Below are 19,003 nucleotides of genomic sequence, written 5' to 3' on the forward strand. Positions count from 1 at the left end.
AGAATTGCGAGATATAAAGTCCGAATTGCTTGATATAAAGTCAGAATTGCGAGATATAAAGTCAGAATTGCTTGATATAAAGTCAGAATTGCTTGATATAAAGTCAGAATTGCGTGATATAAAGTCAGAATTGCTTGATATAAAGTCAGAATTGCGTGATATAAAGTCAGAATTGCTTGATATAAAGTCCGAATTGCTTGATATAAAGTCAGAATTGCTTGATATAAAGTCAGAATTGCGTGATATAAAGTCAGAATTGCTTGATATAAAGTCAGAATTGCTTGATATAAAGTCAGAATTGCGTGATATAAAGTCAGAATTGCTTGATATAAAGTCCGAATTGCTTGATATAAAGTCCGAATTACTTGATATAAAGTCTGAATTGCTTGATATAAAGTCAGAATTGCGAGATATAAAGTCAGAATTGCGTGATATAAAGTCAGAATTGCTTGATATAAAGTCCGAATTGCTTGATATAAAGTCAGAAGTGCGTGATATAAAGTCAGAATTGCGTGATATAAAGTCAGAATTGCTTGATATAAAGTCCGAATTGCTTGATATAAAGTCAGAAGTGCGTGATATAAAGTCAGAATTGCGTGATATAAAGTCAGAATTGCTTGATATAAAGTCCGAATTGCTTGATATAAAGTCCGAATTGCTTGATATAAAGTCCGAATTGCTTGTTATAAAGTCAGAATTGCGAGATATAAAGTCCGAATTGCTTGATATAAAGTCCGAATTGCGAGATATAAAGTCAGAATTGCTTGATATAAAGTCAGAATTGCGTGATATAAAGTCAGAATTGCTTGATATAAAGTCAGAAGTGCGTGATATAAAGTCAGAATTGCATGATATAAAGTCAGAATTGCTTGATATAAAGTCCGAATTGCTTGATATAAAGTCCGAATTACTTGATATAAAGTCTGAATTGCTTGATATAAAGTCAGAATTGCGAGATATAAAGTCAGAATTGCTTGATATAAAGTCTGAATTGCGAGATATAAAGTCAGAATTGCTTGATATAAAGTCAGAATTGCTTGATATAAAGTCAGAATTGCGTGATATAAAGTCAGAATTGCTTGATATAAAGTCAGAATTGTGTGATATAAAGTCAGAATTGCTTGATATAAAGTCAGAATTGCGTGATATAAAGTCAGAATTGCGTGATATAAAGTCCGAATTGCTTGATATAAAGTCCGAATTGCTTGATATAAAGTCCGAATTGCTTGATATAAAGTCAGAATTGCGTGATATAAAGTCTGAATTGCGAGATATAAAGTCAGAATTGCTTGATATAAAGTCAGAATTGCTTGATATAAAGTCAGAATTGCGAGATATAAAGTCAGAATTGCTTGATATAAAGTCAGAATTGCTTGATATAAAGTCAGAATTGAGAGTTATAGTCAGAATTGTGTGATATAAAGTCAGAATTGCGTGATATAAAGTCAGAATTGCGTGATATAAAGTCAGAATTGCTTGATATAAAGTCCGAATTGCTTGATATAAAGTCTGAATTGCTTGATATAAAGTCAGAATTGCTTGATATAAAGTCTGAATTGCTTGATATAAAGTCAGAATTGCTTGATATAAAGTCAGAATTGCTTGATATAAAGTCAGAATTGCGAGATATAAAGTCAGAATTGCGTGATATAAAGTCAGAATTGCTTGATATAAAGTCAGAATTGCTTGATATAAAGTCAGAATTGCGTGATATAAAGTCAGAATTGCTTGATATAAAGTCCGAATTGCTTGATATAAAGTCCGAATTGCTTGATATAAAGTCCGAATTACTTGATATAAAGTCTGAATTGCTTGATATAAAGTCAGAATTGCTTGATATAAAGTCAGAATTGCTTGATATAAAGTCTGAATTGCTTGATATAAAGTCAGAATTGCTTGATATAAAGTCAGAATTGCTTGATATAAAGTCAGAATTGCTTGATATAAAGTCAGAATTGCTTGATATAAAGTCAGAATTGCTTGATATAAAGTCAGAATTGCTTGATATAAAGTCAGAATTGCTTGATATAAAGTCAGAATTGCGTGATATAAAGTCAGAATTGCGTGATATAAAGTCAGAATTGCTTGATATAAAGTCAGAATTGCTTGATATAAAGTCCGAATTGCTTGATATAAAGTCTGAATTGCGAGATATAAAGTCAGAATTGCTTGATATAAAGTCCGAATTGCTTGATATAAAGTCAGAATTGCGTGATATAAAGTCAGAATTGCTTGATATAAAGTCAGAATTGCTTGATATAAAGTCAGAATTGTGTGATATAAAGTCAGAATTGCTTGATATAAAGTCAGAATTGCGTGATATAAAGTCAGAATTGCGTGATATAAAGTCCGAATTGCTTGATATAAAGTCAGAATTGCGTGATATAAAGTCAGAATTGCGAGATATAAAGTCAGAATTGCTTGATATAAAGTCTGAATTGCGAGATATAAAGTCAGAATTGCTTGATATAAAGTCAGAATTGCTTGATATAAAGTCAGAATTGCGTGATATAAAGTCAGAATTGCTTGATATAAAGTCAGAATTGCTTGATATAAAGTCAGAATTGTGTGATATAAAGTCAGAATTGCTTGATATAAAGTCAGAATTGCTTGATATAAAGTCCGAATTGCTTGATATAAAGTCAGAATTGCGTGATATAAAGTCAGAATTGCGTGATATAAAGTCAGAATTGCTTGATATAAAGTCCGAATTGCTTGATATAAAGTCCGAATTACTTGATATAAAGTCTGAATTGCTTGATATAAAGTCAGAATTGCGAGATATAAAGTCAGAATTGCTTGATATAAAGTCTGAATTGCGAGATATAAAGTCAGAATTGCTTGATATAAAGTCAGAATTGCTTGATATAAAGTCAGAATTGCGTGATATAAAGTCAGAATTGCTTGATATAAAGTCAGAATTGCTTGATATAAAGTCAGAATTGTGTGATATAAAGTCAGAATTGCTTGATATAAAGTCAGAATTGCGTGATATAAAGTCAGAATTGCGTGATATAAAGTCAGAATTGCTTGATATAAAGTCCGAATTGCTTGATATAAAGTCTGAATTGCTTGATATAAAGTCAGAATTGCTTGATATAAAGTCTGAATTGCTTGATATAAAGTCAGAATTGCTTGATATAAAGTCAGAATTGCGTGATATAAAGTCAGAATTGCGAGATATAAAGTCAGAATTGCGAGATATAAAGTCAGAATTGCAAGAAATAAAGTCAGAATTGCTTGATATAAAGTCAGAATTAATATTTTTATTTAGTGGTAGAAACAAGCTTCCATAATAATCTTTCCTTTATACAATCAAACAAATTATAATCTAAGATCTTGATGTTGAAAAATAAAGTCCATGTATTCAGTCACTGAAGTACAAGTTTCAACAACAAATACAGAATTACACAAAGTAAGCGGATGGAGAGAATGAGGGGATTCAGCCCAAGGTCAGGTGGAGGTATAGTCGAGACCCCCACTAAACCCCTGATCTCACTCGCTCTCTTGCTTTCTTTGATAGATTAGACCACTAACGAAGCCGGAATGTGAAGAATTCCTGTGTTAGTGTTGGGAAAACTCTCTGGTCCATCAGCCTCCCACAGCCTGAGAGGGATCACATCCCGCCTCAGTGGATGTCCTGACCCAAACAATATGCCACACAAAGAAACGACACAATCCTGACTCTCAAAATATCCCAAAGCTGTTTTCTTCGTGACCAAGAACAGCATGGACAGTTCTGACACCTGATCCACCTGTGAATCCTCATGGATAATTTCTGTGGTTGTGAGATTACCAAAGCAGTCACTTACCATAAACCACTTGAGTTATCTCAACTGTGATTTACGAAACACTTTTTTATAAGTATAATATCAAAAATTATACTGAGTAATGAAACTGCTGCTCTGCAGTGAAAAACCAACCGATCGGGGTCTCCGCTCTGACAGTTTTATGAGTGTGCCAGCAGGGCAAATAGGAACGGAGAGGGATGATTTTACTAAATATGATCCAGATGTTTCTATCCTCCTGCTGTAAATCTGCCAGGCCAGAGCTGATAACGGCTGCTAGATTGACTGACAGGAATGAGAGTGGGGGAAAAGAGTGAGAGAGTGATGTTGAAAAAGAGAGAAGGAGATGATTTTAACAAACACATGCGCTCTGTGTTGTTTTGTAAAATGGTTTAGGATGTTTTTATGATATTTATGATGTTAGGATCAGGGTTTGTACATTTGTATGTTCAAATGTTTGTATGTGTATGCATGCACATGGTCTGTGAAGATCACTAAAAACGTGTTGTCTTGGCATTATTTTCTGTTACACTGTGAAATAATCGTTTTATCTCATCACATTCAATTAAAACCACAAGCTCACAAACTTTTTCCCCCACTCAATATTGCTGAATATATGTGTGTTGACATTTGTTCAGTGTAAAAAGATTAAATTCATATGCTTGTTTCAAAACTTGTAAACACCACTAAATCAATTTAAAATGCCAGAGCTAAACTAATCTCAACTGTTGTTGAACAATTCAAAGCTTATTAAAATATAACCATTCAAACACAAACTCACCAGCTTGACAATACTAACAGAACACAATCAAAAGTTTATGAATTGGATAGTTCCAATTCCGCACCAGAAAAATCCATCAATTGATCAATCTCTGTCTATCTATCTATCTATTTGGAAAGGTCACATGACGTAGGCGGAAGTACCACGGTAGGGCAAAAAACTCCTCCAACTTCACCTTTACCTTTTTTGACTTAGTCTTTGCATATTAGCTTTGTAGACACTGGATCAGTACTTCCGCCTACGTCATGCGTGGCGGACCACAGAGCAGTGCAAGATAAGCATTTGTGGTTAAAAAGTATATAATTTTTTTTTTTTTAAGAAAGTTGCTGATTGTTTTACTAGATAAGACCCTTATTCCTAGTCTGGGATCATGTAGAGCTCTTTGAAGCTGCACTGAAACTGCAATTTGGACTGTTGAAGTCCACTAAATGCAGAAAAATTCTAGAATGTTTTCCTCAAAAATTTCTTTTTGACACTAGAAAGAAAGACATGAACATCTTGGATGACATGGGGTGAGTAAATTATCTGGAAATTTTAATTCTGAAGCTAATGCACTGATCCAATATACTGTTACACATGTTTACTTTCTCAACTGTTTACATTCACTTAAGAAATAACCAACTATGTTTACTAGGATACTCGCCAAAACTGGCATTTTTACATAATTTTGTGTGAAATTGTCCGTTCAAGCACAAGACGTGAAAGAAAGCTGTCAGATGCGTCTTTCTGTTATCTTTTGCATCTTCTTGTGCTTGAATGTTTAAATTGGCAAGGCTTGAAAGTGCATGCAAATGATAAACTTTCATGACGACACAGCCCTGGCCCTCTCAGGACAGTGACATTTCTGTCAACGAGCCCCGCATATGCTTTCTCTAATGTTGAGTGCGCGTGTTTCACAGAAACCAACAGAGGGCGCTCTATCCGCGCTAAACTTTTTTTGCCTCTAACTCAACATCTGAAATCGTACAATTTACTAGACGTTGGTCGCATATGTGACTGATTTACTTGCATTGTAGAGGGTTGCATAGTAAAATCATTTTAACACATTGTAACTCTACTTTTTGATTGGTTTCCCTTCCATCATTGGCTGATCAAGAAGTATTTTGTATTTAGAAGTGATGATTCTGAACTAAAGCATTTGCCATCTCTGAGGGGCCGAATCAGAAACTCTCCCTTGAGAGCTCATTAATCACAGTCAACGATATGCCATACACCCCTCCTCCCTGTCTCCATTTATATCTCTATCTCTCTTTACCTCCCTCGGCATATGCCCTGTTTCTCTACATTCGTTTCCATGTGAAACCGATCATTGTATGTGACTTCTTATGCATGTTAATCATTAAGCTCTAATTCACACCAGAGTAAAGTATTATAGAGCGAAGTCCACAACATTATCAAATGGTAAACACTACCTTAGAAAGACAAAAACACACACAGCATCACAGTGATCAATACAGCATTCATCTGAGTATCCACACAGTTAGAGAGGAAAACATGTGTCTTAGTTACCCAATTATTGACGTGATGAGAGAACTGTAAAACTGCAATCAGAACCAGACAAAACACACACTGATATTGTCACTGCTCTCTTAAAAATAAAGGGTGTTTTTGCAGTGATGTCATAGAAGAACCTTTCAGTGAACATTCTAAAAAAGAACCATTTTTTTCTTAGTGTGAAGAACATTTTAATGATCTAAAGAACTTTTTTTTTCACTATAAAGAATCTTTTGTCCAGTAAAAAGGTTCCATGGATGATAAAGGTTCTTCATGGAATCATCGATGCCAATAATAAAGAACCTTTATTTTTAAGAGAATCTAACAAAAACTAAGGTTTTTATTGGACACTTTACTGGAGTGTTTCAGCGATCAAGTTGTTTAACCATGATGTCAATTTGTAGGCCAACCGCCAACATGATGCTAAAGTGAGTTCTGATTGTTTTTAACTTGTTGCTATGCTGTTGCTAGGTGGCTGCTTACTGGCTCAAAGGATCCCACCCCCAAGTCTGTATGATATTAAATAGTTTGGATTCCTCCTTCAAAGTCCGTTAGTCAAAAAAAAATCGCAAATCACTTAGAATTATAACAGCAATCATTCATGTCTTTAGTACAAATAATGCAGGGTGAGTTACGTGCTAAAGCTTAATAATTAAGGTTAACATATGAAAATATTGCATTGTTCACACAGAAATACACACTCATACCAAGCATGCACACACACATATAGGCTACTGAACAAATGCATGAGGGCTGGCAATGTGAATAATAAGAAAAGACTTGAGTGTGAGAGAAAAAGAGAGACAGTACCTGCTCGAAGCCACAGCATTTTGTTTTAGGACAGACACAACCTACAAAACTGAAGATGTGTGTTTTGACCCAGGACGTCTCTCATATCCTTCCAAACAACATACACCTTTCCGTCGCGGACCTCAGCTGGCGGGTACAGGGTTACGTGAATGTGTGTGTGTGTGTTGTAATGCAGGATTAGGTCTCAGTCATGGGACAGAGCTGTACCAGGCCACCACACACAGTTCTAGTCGCCCACCAGCACTGAATGCACCGGCCGACCTGAGCAGCTTACCTTTAGTCCACGAACACGAGAGAGAGAATGGTAGAGCGGTTAGAGAGCAGTGAATGCCTTTGTACTGTCAGCAGAGAAAGGAAACATGTCGGGTAACAATAAGGAATTCAGGGAATGATACATTTTCAGAGGGGTGTAACAGTAACAGTCCCACACGCATCAACATTGTCAACAGCTCGGCCCAATTTTAACCCCAGTGCCCCAGTTTAATCCCCACTAACATGCCGAGTCACTAGCCAGATTATCTGGTGTGGTCCGATCAGCCATATGAGTTTAAATGTTCCACTGTCAACAAGTGAAAAGATCTGCATATGTTATTAGTGCTGGTGTCAGTGGCAGAGTCTATGCAGCTGAATCTCCAGTGCCATAGAAAAATAAATGTTATCTTTGCCTGTATATAATAATGATAATAATTTTTTTTCTATCAAGTTGTCCAAGAGAATTGCATATAAAAAACAAACAACATGACCAGTGTAATCTGATTCATGAGCAAATTAACTGATTCTTTTGATGATTCATTCAAAAATTAGTTGCTGCATCCTAATTCGCCTACTTATACTACGCCCTAAAACTGTGTGCTCTTTTTGTGAAGAAAAAGTACATACTTTTGAGTATGTAGCAAAAGAGTAGACAAGCTTTGGGACATACTATTACATCATTAAAGGGGACCTATAATGCCCCTTTCACAAGATTCTGGTGTCTCCAGAATGTGTCTGTGAAGTTTCAGCTCAAAATCCCCCACAGATCATTTATTATAGCTTGTCAAATTTGCCCCTATTTGGGTGTGAGCAAAAACACGCCGTTTTTGTGTGTGTCCCTTTAAATGCAAATGAGATGCTGCTCCCCGCCCCCTTTCCAGAAGAGGGTGGAGCTTTAACAGCTCAACAACAACAAAGCTGGAGAATCTCACCGGCCAAAATGAGGATTGTCAGTAACGGTGTTCAGCCTTACATTGTTCAAACCGGAGTCGACACTGATGGAGAGACTCAGGAAGAAGATACAACTTTTAGGACGTTTCTGAATGGTTAGTGGATAAATTTATGTAGTTGCTGTGGAGTTGATTCAACTCATCCAATTGACCCTCGTTTGTGAAACAGTTCGGCATGACAACAACACTCTACTACAACAACTCTTCCTCTTCTCTAAAGCAGCCCAACATGGCCCCGCCCCCTTTGTTGCATGTTCCCGGGGGCGGGGTTTATGTAAATTTTAGGGTTTGTGATGTCACTAATCCGGGAAGAAGCTTGTTGTAGTCCCTACCAGCTGTTTGTTGTAGTCCTTAAAAAGTGATTTCTGTAAAAGAAAATCTCTCCCTTTGCATTGAACTTTGAGCGTCGTAAGGCCATCCTTAAAAATATTTTGGTTTGCAGTAACAGTAAAAAAAAAAAAGGGTCGGTAGGTCGGTCTATATATTTTTTATAAGTTTCAATGTAAAAAAAAAAATACAATTTTGGTGATGGTGATTACGTAGGTATGAATTTAAACAAATTAGCATATTGTGACGTCTCTGACTGGGACGTCACTTTCAACACATGCCTTCGGGCGCAGCCGTAGGCGTTTCTCAATGTCAAGGATACTTCCTTGGCAGGACTGGTCCTTCCAAGTCACTTCTTTCAGAGTCTAGGCGAGGCTCCTCTTTAGCATTCAGAGAACACGTAAATGGAACAGACTAGCAAGTGCACGTCATTGCGTCATTACCCCCCGATAAACAGCTGCTTGTTTTCTACACGGAGACCTATGAACGCCTCCGTTCCTTGGTCCCTGTTAAAAAATACGAGAAAGCTATGAATAACGCTGTGAATGGTATAATGGTATAATATTAACGTTAAATTACTTTAGACAACATAACTAGTCATATATAAAGGATGTCGGTGATGGCAAACAAGCTAACAACGGTTTTTCAGTTAGCCATCAATAACGTAATTTGTATTTGTATAATTTATAATATCAATACGGTAGTAATTTGTACTGGCATTTAAACGTTAAACTTTATTTATCTGACATATTTACTACTGTTATATCAAATGTTTGGTAACGTAAATATACTTACATTTGAAAGCATATTGCCCGCTAACGTCCAACATTTTTTAAAAACATTTTTGAACAAGTTCGCAAAGCTGCGTGCATAGGATTGTGCGTGCATATGCATCCTTTCCTGTGTATGGGATATTTTTCGAACGAAGGACTCAGTCCTTGTTTGAAATTCCGAGGATCCTCGACATTGGAACAGTCCTTTGACGGATGTCGATGACGTAGCATCCTCGAAATTCTGGCTTCCGAGGATCCTTCCTTGACATTGAGAAACGCCTCGTGTTTCCACTGTCGGGCCTAAAGCGGGCGTGCTAGTGCGTGCCTGGGCCAGTCGCGTTTCCACTGTCACTTCCGGGGCTTGATCGTGCCTCATCGGGGCTTCCTCGGGGCTTCCTCGGGGCCAACGGCCCGGGTTTTTAGGCCTGCCGAAAAACTTGGTCCAAAGCGGGCCAGCTCGGACTTGAGGAGGGAGTGGTTATGAGCAAAGGCGGAGTTTATCTGTGTGTGGAGACGGAGGCGCCGATGATTACATGTAGGTTATCAACTAACACCAGCATTAAAGACTTTTAAAATCATTTTAGCTCAAAACTCACTTTCAGACAGCAGCAAGTGTTTTAAATAACTTATGTTTGTGATCCGATGTGGATTCTGATCACTAAGACTATGCGCGCTATTACCATAGTAAACATGGTAAATACGACGGCTTGAAGAAATCAGAGAAATATACGTAGGCTTTCACAATCGTGTAATTATTTTATCTGTCAGCACGTCTCGTCTCTCAACGGGTTGAGACGAAGCGAACGCACCGGCCATAGAGTGACATCCGTTAACTAATAATGTAAACATACATGACGGTTTTTATTTAAAAGACAGAATGTAGCCGTTCGTTCTTAACGCAAATTTACAGCCTGCAAGTCGGTCGGACTTAAAGCAAAAAAAAATTAATAATTTGAGTCGGTCCTAAATTGACAGGGTCGGTCGGGTTACGGCAAACAAGAATATTTTTAAGGATGGCCTAACTTTGCATATGTTGTTTATGATTAAACAGCAACATTACACACTAACTAAAGTTAAAAAAGTGAAATCCTAATCAACCACCCATTTAAATTGTATCTTTAACTTATTCTCTGTCGCATAGTTAAATGCATCCTGTCACTGTAAACTGGCCTGTCAACCATCTTGTCACAGTTAAAATCCTCCACATTACATTTAATTTAATTTTCCTACCGTATTGGAGATAAAAGCAGTAGCACATTGATTATTATTATTATATAACATTAAATAAATATTTTTATCAGGTTAAATGTTGTTTATTTGTCACTCAAACCTCTCTTATTCTATTCAACTGTCGGTTGCGCAGACCCGCCATCATGTTTGTGTTTTTTTATTCGTTATTCGTTAAACACTTTTTATTCGTGTTTGTAGTTCTGAGCTGAATTCTCCTGCAAAGCGCAATGGGTTGTGGGCAATATTAGCTGTTATAGTGTGCACGGATCCACACTTTGAAAATCTACTGGAAGCAGTAGACCTTCCGGTGACTTTTGGCAGACTCTTTTCAACATACTATGCTTTGGGAAACAATTATTGTAATCTCACATACTATTTAGTATCGATAGTATGCACATCGGGACGCAGGGAAACTCAGGGGTTACTGGTTCGAATCAGACTAATGAATCTTTTACTGAATGAACTCAGTGAATCAGGAAAGGTTACTGAATATAAAAAAAGGTCACTTCAATAAAAAAAATTTTGAAGCACCAATTTGTTTGTGCACATGCACTGGCAGTGTTAACTTTAAAACAAAAACAACAACAAAAAAATAATAATTTTGTTAATTGAAATAAAGCTGAAATCAAACAGAAATATAAATATTAGATGAAAAACTTAAACTTAAAAAAAATGCCGAAGCTGAAGTACTAAAATTACTAAAATTAAATATTGAGTTCCAATAAAAGGAAGAAGGATGTGGGAAGCGGATCACGGTCACCTGAAATGTGGAAAGTGTGTAATTTTTGGTTTGTTGTAATGAAACTGGCATGTGAATGTTACAGGCCTGGCTGCTCAAACACAATGCATTCCAGTGACAGCAATACACTGTTACATGAGAGAGACCACGCGCAACGGCCAAACCATTCCCTCCATCAAACATCAGCCCCGGGAACCATCTGTACCCGCACACAAGAGTGATCCATGACTCACTGATACCAGGATAAATGTGACCTAACCTGCCGGAATCTCCTCACAAAAGTCAACAAGTGCATTATTGATGTTGTAAGAACATCCCAGACACAGGAAATTTCCAAATTTCCAAATTTCAATTTATTATTTATCAAAATAAATAATATGAACAAATTGGGAAAACATTCACTTTTTCAGCTATTTCATTTTGCATTGACAGTGGTGCAGAAAATACACCTTTCAACTAGGGTTGGGCGATGTCCCCTAAATTGGCAGTTGACGATGTTTACAGTAAAACATCGTGATGGATGATGATATCGCATAGTGTCGGGGGTGGGGGGTGTATTTAAATTTTTCGTTATTATATAATTATTATTCATTATTTTACTTTATTACTTCATTTATCCCTTTGACGCGTACGATAACACCGGTGTGATTAGAACGTTCAGTGCAGTGCATCACGTGATCAATTGCCAAATTCAAATGTGCGCGTCCATCTCTAAACCAGCACTTTTCATATATCACAAATATGCAGTGTTTTCAACCACATAATGTTTATTTTAGGTTTCGGATGTTTAAATACATATAAGATGTTGTGAATCCAACAGAACCTGCGGCACAAACTAACATGGCGATGCCCATAACGTGTATAGCTCAACTAACACAATCATTATAAATTTGTTTAAATAGCAAAACACATCCACTTTCACATATTTGACAATAGGAATATCAGATATTTCATGTTATAGTTAACAAATTAGTCAATATTTTGAATAAAAAAGGAAAACTGACATAAAAGCAGATCATCAGTCATACAGTGCTGCGGTGTGTGACATGACAAGCAATGACGCGTCACCATGGAAACAATAAAGTGATACGTTCTAAATAACTGTTGCCTTGAATAACACACGCTTGGGGGGGGGGGTTGTGCTGATCGTCCATCAGCACAACCCTAATTTCAACTTAAAAGGCGACATGAAACAGAAGTTGTGATAGTCTTTTCATCCCTTTTGTGACGTACATCTGAGTGAGACTGCTTCTCGAACAAGAACAAATGTAGGGCGGAGCTTGATTTTGTTCATGAGGAATTGATTGGATGTGGTTTGCAGTTGGTCAATCTCATGAGAGTGATAGGTTGCCCCGCCCTTGTGCCAGTAAACACTTCATCAGATAAGAGAAGAGATGTCACTGCAAGAGGGAAAGCTTGGTAAGATATAAGTAGCTAAACATTACATTTTTTGATAACTGTTTTATGATGGATATGTTTAACGACCCACAGTAACATAAAGTGATGCAAACTTCTCAACTTTTTTGAATGTAATTTCTCCATTTTGAATTGAAAATATGGTAACATTTAAATTATGTCATTCATAACTGAATGTGACTAGACAAGAATTTTTTTTTTTTTTTTTGACGTATCCCCAGTGTTCAAGACATGGTTACAGCCTTGCTGTGATAAACCCAATTACTGTAAAAGGTTGACATAATTTCCCAAATAATTTTAGATGCCTTTAAGTAGAAAACTTTGCTGGCAGGCATCCGCTTGGGTGGCGAAAGGATGAGTTTCGTGTTATGGAGCTCACGGTTGGGTTGCGGTCCAAAACATCAACTCCTACGCTGGAGTTTCGACCAATCAGCTCTGTAAAACACAGCGCCTGTGTGCTTAATGTGTGCTGCTGGTGTACCAAAACTGTATGTTTCTGCTTGTGCATGTTGGCATGTGTGTGTTTGTATGACCTGTGCCCTGCCCTTATCTCACCCCACCCACAGCATGTATGAGTGTGTGCATGCATCCATCTGTGTGCGCGTCTAAGTCTGTTATCTCTCTCCCTCGCCCTGTCTGCACACTGTCTCACTAATGGAGTCAGAATGAGGCAGCGATAGTGAAAAAAGAGACGCGCAAGAGAAAGAAACATTACTCGCACCTCATTCTGTTTTTTAACAGTCTTGTAGGTATGCCAGGAATGGACCAGTGCATTAGAGAGAGGGGGCATGCGTACCCTCTATAAGCAGCTTATGGCTACACTCAATCAGGCTAAACACGCTTTCTGAACGCTCTTATGTCACAAGGGGTTTCGGTGCTAGTTATGTTAAGGAAAATATCTGAAAAATATCGTCTCCACACCTCTCAGAACCAAAGGGATAGAAGCCAGTAACCATCCATCCTTGCGAATAATGAAAACACAGAGAATGTTTATCAGGGCTGTTTGTTTACTTTGAGAATGTCAATCCATTCCTCTCAAATGAATTCGCCTGCTTGAGACAAGTGAGGTGGTACGATTTATTACTAATATTGTTCAGCTGATATTGTAGAAGACACATCACTGAAGTATTTAAATTTTTAGCGATTGATCTAATATTTACACAAGTAAAATCAGACAGTTCAAAAGAATGAAAATGTAATTATTTTGAACTGAAAAAACCCTAAATTGTCTCTACTAGGCATCAGTGAGATTAAATTGAGAATTCTGCTGAAGTCTCCTGCTTCTCAGATGTTTCTTCTGAGGAAAAGACCACAGTAATCTCACTTGTGTCTCCTCTGGTGTTACAGAAGAGAAATCAACAGTGTCTCAAACTGATTTGCCAGTCTCAATCAAAAGTCAGAGATCTCAATATAAACATTTCTCATTGAATTCTTCCAAGACTAAAATATCTGAGCTGTTATCCTTTTACTGTACACTCTAAAAAACCCAAGTTGGGTTGAAAATAGACAAACCCAGCGATTGGGTTAAATGTTTGTCCAACCTGCTGGGTAGTTTTATTTAACTCAAATATTGTTTAAAAATTACTGTATTGCTTGCTTAAAGTGAACCCAAAGTATGTTGGAAATTAACATTTATTAATATGTTTAATGAATAATAATTAATACACATTTATTAAATTACTTATTAATAAGTGTTCACCTTTTGATTATTTTTGTTGTCTCTAGTAATTATGTGTCTGATTTTTAAGTTCCAACCTGTTTTTAAGCCAGTCGTAGTAATTTTTACACAATAGTTGGGAAAACATTTAACCCAATCACTGGGTTTGTCCATTTTCAACCCAACTTGTTTTTAACCCAGGATTTTAAACCGTATGACAACCAGTGTTGGGGAAAGTTACTATGCATTACAATATTGCGTTACTCCCTAAAAAAGTAACTAATTGCATTACTTAGTTACTTTTTATGTGTTACATTACTTTTGAGTTACTTTTTCTCACCTGGGCTGGGCTTGCTTTTGTTTTTTTAGTTCTATTTTTGGCAAATGTAAAGGCAACCACCACATTCTGCATTGTACAGCGTCAACAGATGACAACAACAAGCATAATAATCGAACAGGATAATTTAAAACAAGAGCCAGAGCAAATACTTCACATTGTATCAACATTTTTATATAGAAACAGTAAAGAAACAAACTATCTGTGAATAGGATAACACTTCCATGGATATTTAAGCAAGCAAAGAGTCTCAACTGGAAAAAAAAACGCTGCGCTGCTGAACCGCTCACAGCTAACTGCTTTCAGAAGAGCGCATAGCGTTATCAGCTGGCTAAAAATGCTTTGGTGGACACATGGCCTTACTCCCGATTTCTTGCAACATGGGGACAAGAGAGCTGTCAGTTAGTAAATGGGAAAACAAAGTAACTTCCATTACTTATTTGAAAAAGTAACTCGGATTTTTTGTTGTAATTTCAAAAGTAATGCATTATTTTACTAGTTACTTGAAAAAAGTAATCTAATTACATAATTTGTGTTACTTGTAATGCGTTACCTATTCTGTGCCTATTTCTGCCTGTTTCTTCTTAGGAATTGTCAGAGAAACATCCAAAACAAACTTGATATTTTCATGAAACTCTATTACATTGTTTGAGCTTTGATAGAGCGACCTCTGAGCAATAAAATTTTCCTCTTGGACAGCTGAGGGTCAAATCAGACAAACAGCTCAATCTGCCTCTTCTTTTGTGCTTTGTGTTGCTGTACTCCACAATGGATGTTCATTTAAGATACCCCCCCCCCCACCATACACACAACACACACAAACAAACAGAGAACAAACACACAGAGCATTCATTGGGAATCGTGGATGTGAAGCACAATTAAAAACAGCAATCAGCCATCAATTCAATCCCACAAATACACACAGTCAAATAATAGAAAAACGTCAAAATCTGAATGATATGAATCAGAATCTCATTTACGTTAAATTTATTGCCTGATTCACAACAGTGTTATCAAAAACACAAACCATAAACAGACTCCTGAACAAAAACTGTGAATTTGTAATATATTAATGAAAAAAAACACCACAATTCTTCTAATTCACATTGCATACTAATACTTTCTACTGTGTCTCAGTGGAAAGGTCTGTCAGAACATCTCCAGTGTTTCGATCAAGGTCCAGAGGCACATCATGCCTCACTCCCCAAATGAAGAATGTAAACATGTGAAATTCTCGTTAAAGAGCAGTTCTTGACGGCCATGAACTCCAGAGCCCAAAGAAGTCAACAGTGTTTACAGTAAAACACTGTCATATATACAAACCGTTACACCTGCTCTGACAACACGCACTCACGCCTAATGATTCGCCACAAATTATGGTTGGAAAATCCCTCCAAAATAAACAGTTCAGCTTAGAACTCACCATAAAAAACTACGGCTTTTATCTGTCAAGAATGACAGAGAAACGAATATGACCACTCTGAGGGGACAATGAAGTTAAAAGCTTTCTGAAGAAAAAAAGATAATAAAAAACGCAGAAGGAAATACATCAACACTTTGCAGTGATGTCACTAAAAGAGCGAATCACACAAAAACATATCCAACAAATTTATATGTGAAATTGTAAATGAGATCTTTGTTTTAGGACCATCACAGATTTTACATTTTTTTTCAAAACAACTTAGCACATTTTCTCCCCAAATTGTCATTATTTTGTAATTTTCATTATTCATGTTTATGTTACTGTAATTTAAATATATATATATATATATATATATTTTACATTATATTAATAATAAAAAATGTTTTTAATTCATACAAATACTACATGATGTATATATATATATATATATATATATATATATATATATATATATATATATATATATATATATATAATTATTATTATTAAAATAATATATATTTTTTTACATTATATTAATTATAATAAGATTTTTGGCATTACCGTTTTGAAAATTGTGTGTAAAATGTATTACACTCTCATGAAAACAATGCAAAAAATCTTCATAATAAACTGGACAATGGACAAATCAGCGGAAAGTTTGTAGTTGTTCATAAATGTATGTTTTTTTTTTTACTTTTTGATATGGACCTATGGGTCTCTGAAATAAAGAATGAATTGAATTGAATCACATCTGATTCATCCTTTTGTTTTCATCTTATCTTATTTTCTTGCTCAACAGCCCCAACTATCTATTCATTAATCCATCTCTCTCTTTAGTTCTCTTATTCTCGTTGTCTCTGTCTTAACCATTACAAACACACCATTTATCACATTCCTCTGTCCTTCCCAGTGTTTCTCCTCAAACCCCTCCTCCTCTCTCCTCTGGATTCCATCCTTCGCTCCCCGCATCCGTACATCATCTCTCTTTTCGATCCTCTCCACCTTTCTGCCCTTCAACATTCCTCCCTGGGATGGCTCATCAGTGGCTTTTTATGTCTTTTTATATCATCACGAGCCAATCATGTTTGAAACACGACAAAAAACTTGTCAGTGAAATAAGCTTAATGGTAACACTTTAGTTTAGGCTTCTCCACTTCTCACTGTATTAAGTAGTTGCTTATTAGCATGCATAGACAGCAAAATCCCCAGAGTTAAATCAACTCTGCTCAGAGAACATATGAAGAGTTTGGTTCCAAAATGCGATAAACGCCTTTTTTTTTTTTAAAAATTGAGTTTCCGCCAAAATCAGTATTGTATCTGATCGGTATTGAAAAGTAATTTATAAATTTTGCGCAAAATGCGATATCCGTCATGTTATTCTGTCATGTTTTCTCCCTTTCTTTCAAAACGTGACAAACGCCAGCCTCCTTTTTCTGCAGAACGCGATATATCCACTCAACCAATTCACCCACTGTAAACATTGAAGGCTTTTTTAAAAAGCAGTTTTTTATCCCAATTTACTCGTCAAATGTGTTTATTATAACCGTGCGGTGGCACCAGATACTCATTAATCAGTAATGACAAATAATTTATAACATTAAGAAGATGACCTGTTGAATTCATTTTGGGAGCGACGGCTGAATGTATTTTTAGTAAAATGCCTGTAAGATAAATATTGGCAAAGTTTAGACTCTGTCATATATGTGAATCAACTTACTTTGTTGTGTATTTTCAATTTGAAAAATAACTTTTATACTGATGGATTAACTGCATTTTGAAAAAAAAGTGTCATGGATTTATTGCATTAAAAAATGATACATTTTTATAATAAACTTTTTAAAATCAAAATGTAGATTTGAATTGTTAATGTTTTTATAACCAAAAGATGCTATGTGAAAGTTTGAAACAGAAAATAGTGGTTTTCATCTTGCCACTTTCTTGGTAAAGAAAACACATTTTTACTCGAATGAATCAAAATGGAGTTATTGCATTTTGGAACCAAACTCTTCATTTGGTCCATCTCTAGAGTTAAAATAACACTGAAGCAGAGTTAAAGTTAATGAGATAATATGCTGTTTGTGGAGTTGTTTAATCAGATCCTGAGAGATTTAATGTCTTTTATCTTCAGTTGATTTCATCTAAGACTGTGGCTGGAATTCATAGTTATTGTGTTTCTCTTCAGTGATTCTGCTTGTTAACAGCAGGTGTTCATCACTACTGCTCAATCATAACTTAATTGATCACTTAATTATCTCATTACCTTTAACTCTGCTTCAGTGTTACTTTAAAACTATATAGAGAGGGACCATATGTAATCTGAGCAGAGTTGATTTAACTCTGGGAATTTTGCTGTGTATTAATAGCATATTGGCTGCCATATTTATACCTTATTCTGCATGACCATATTCTATATCCCTTAATCCTACCAATACCTAAACTTAACAACTACCTTACCACTATTAATAAGCAGAAAATAGGAGTTTACTAAGGCAAAAGTCGTAGTTAATAGTGAGAATTGGACTCTATAAAGTGTTATTGTGAAGTGAATCAGTGCAGAACATTAAACAATAACCATCATCACCAACCAGAGTGATTTTTTTCCCCTGAATCAGGTTCATTATAAACAAATTAACAAAAGCACCTTCATGGTTTGCTAGACATATGGTTCTTGGCCCATGCTTTGTTTTATTATAGCTTGTTCTCACACTTAAAATGACTTGTATTGGTGTAACCTAATGTAGTCAGGTTGATTCGGACATATTAAATCAGACTTTAAGTTTATAAGTTACCTGGGGGGAAAACGATAATGATGTAAATAAGAGCACCATGGTATTACCATCTGATCCAAACAGTGATCTGAACTACTTTTAAACGGTCACATCAACAGGTCACTGAACTGTCTTACCTTCGAAGAATCTTTGTAAGGCCTCCGTTTCATCAATCACTGCATCCATTCTAGCGGCTCCCGCTTATAAACTCCATGAACATGAACGGACGGATCCTCCGGCGCGCGGGAGCGGCGGGAGTCGCGTGCGCTTCAAACT

General features: G+C 36.2%; 1 protein-coding gene across 2 annotated transcripts in view; it reads right to left on the minus strand.

The window, feature by feature from the left end:
• Positions 1–19,002, minus strand: part of myrf (myelin regulatory factor) — a 40,911-nt gene extending 21,909 nt beyond the window's left edge. For both annotated transcript variants that reach the window (XM_067379128.1, XM_067379127.1), the window contains exon 1: positions 18,865–19,002. In XM_067379128.1, coding sequence (XP_067235229.1) covers positions 18,865–18,913 — 49 coding nt within the window. In that variant the 5' untranslated portion in view covers positions 18,914–19,002. The remainder of the gene's footprint in view (positions 1–18,864) is intronic.
• Position 19,003: the final 1 nt, after the last annotated feature.

The sequence above is a fragment of the Chanodichthys erythropterus genome, chromosome 24 (genome assembly GCF_024489055.1).
Source record: "Chanodichthys erythropterus isolate Z2021 chromosome 24, ASM2448905v1, whole genome shotgun sequence".
Taxonomy (NCBI): Eukaryota; Metazoa; Chordata; class Actinopteri; order Cypriniformes; family Xenocyprididae; genus Chanodichthys; species Chanodichthys erythropterus.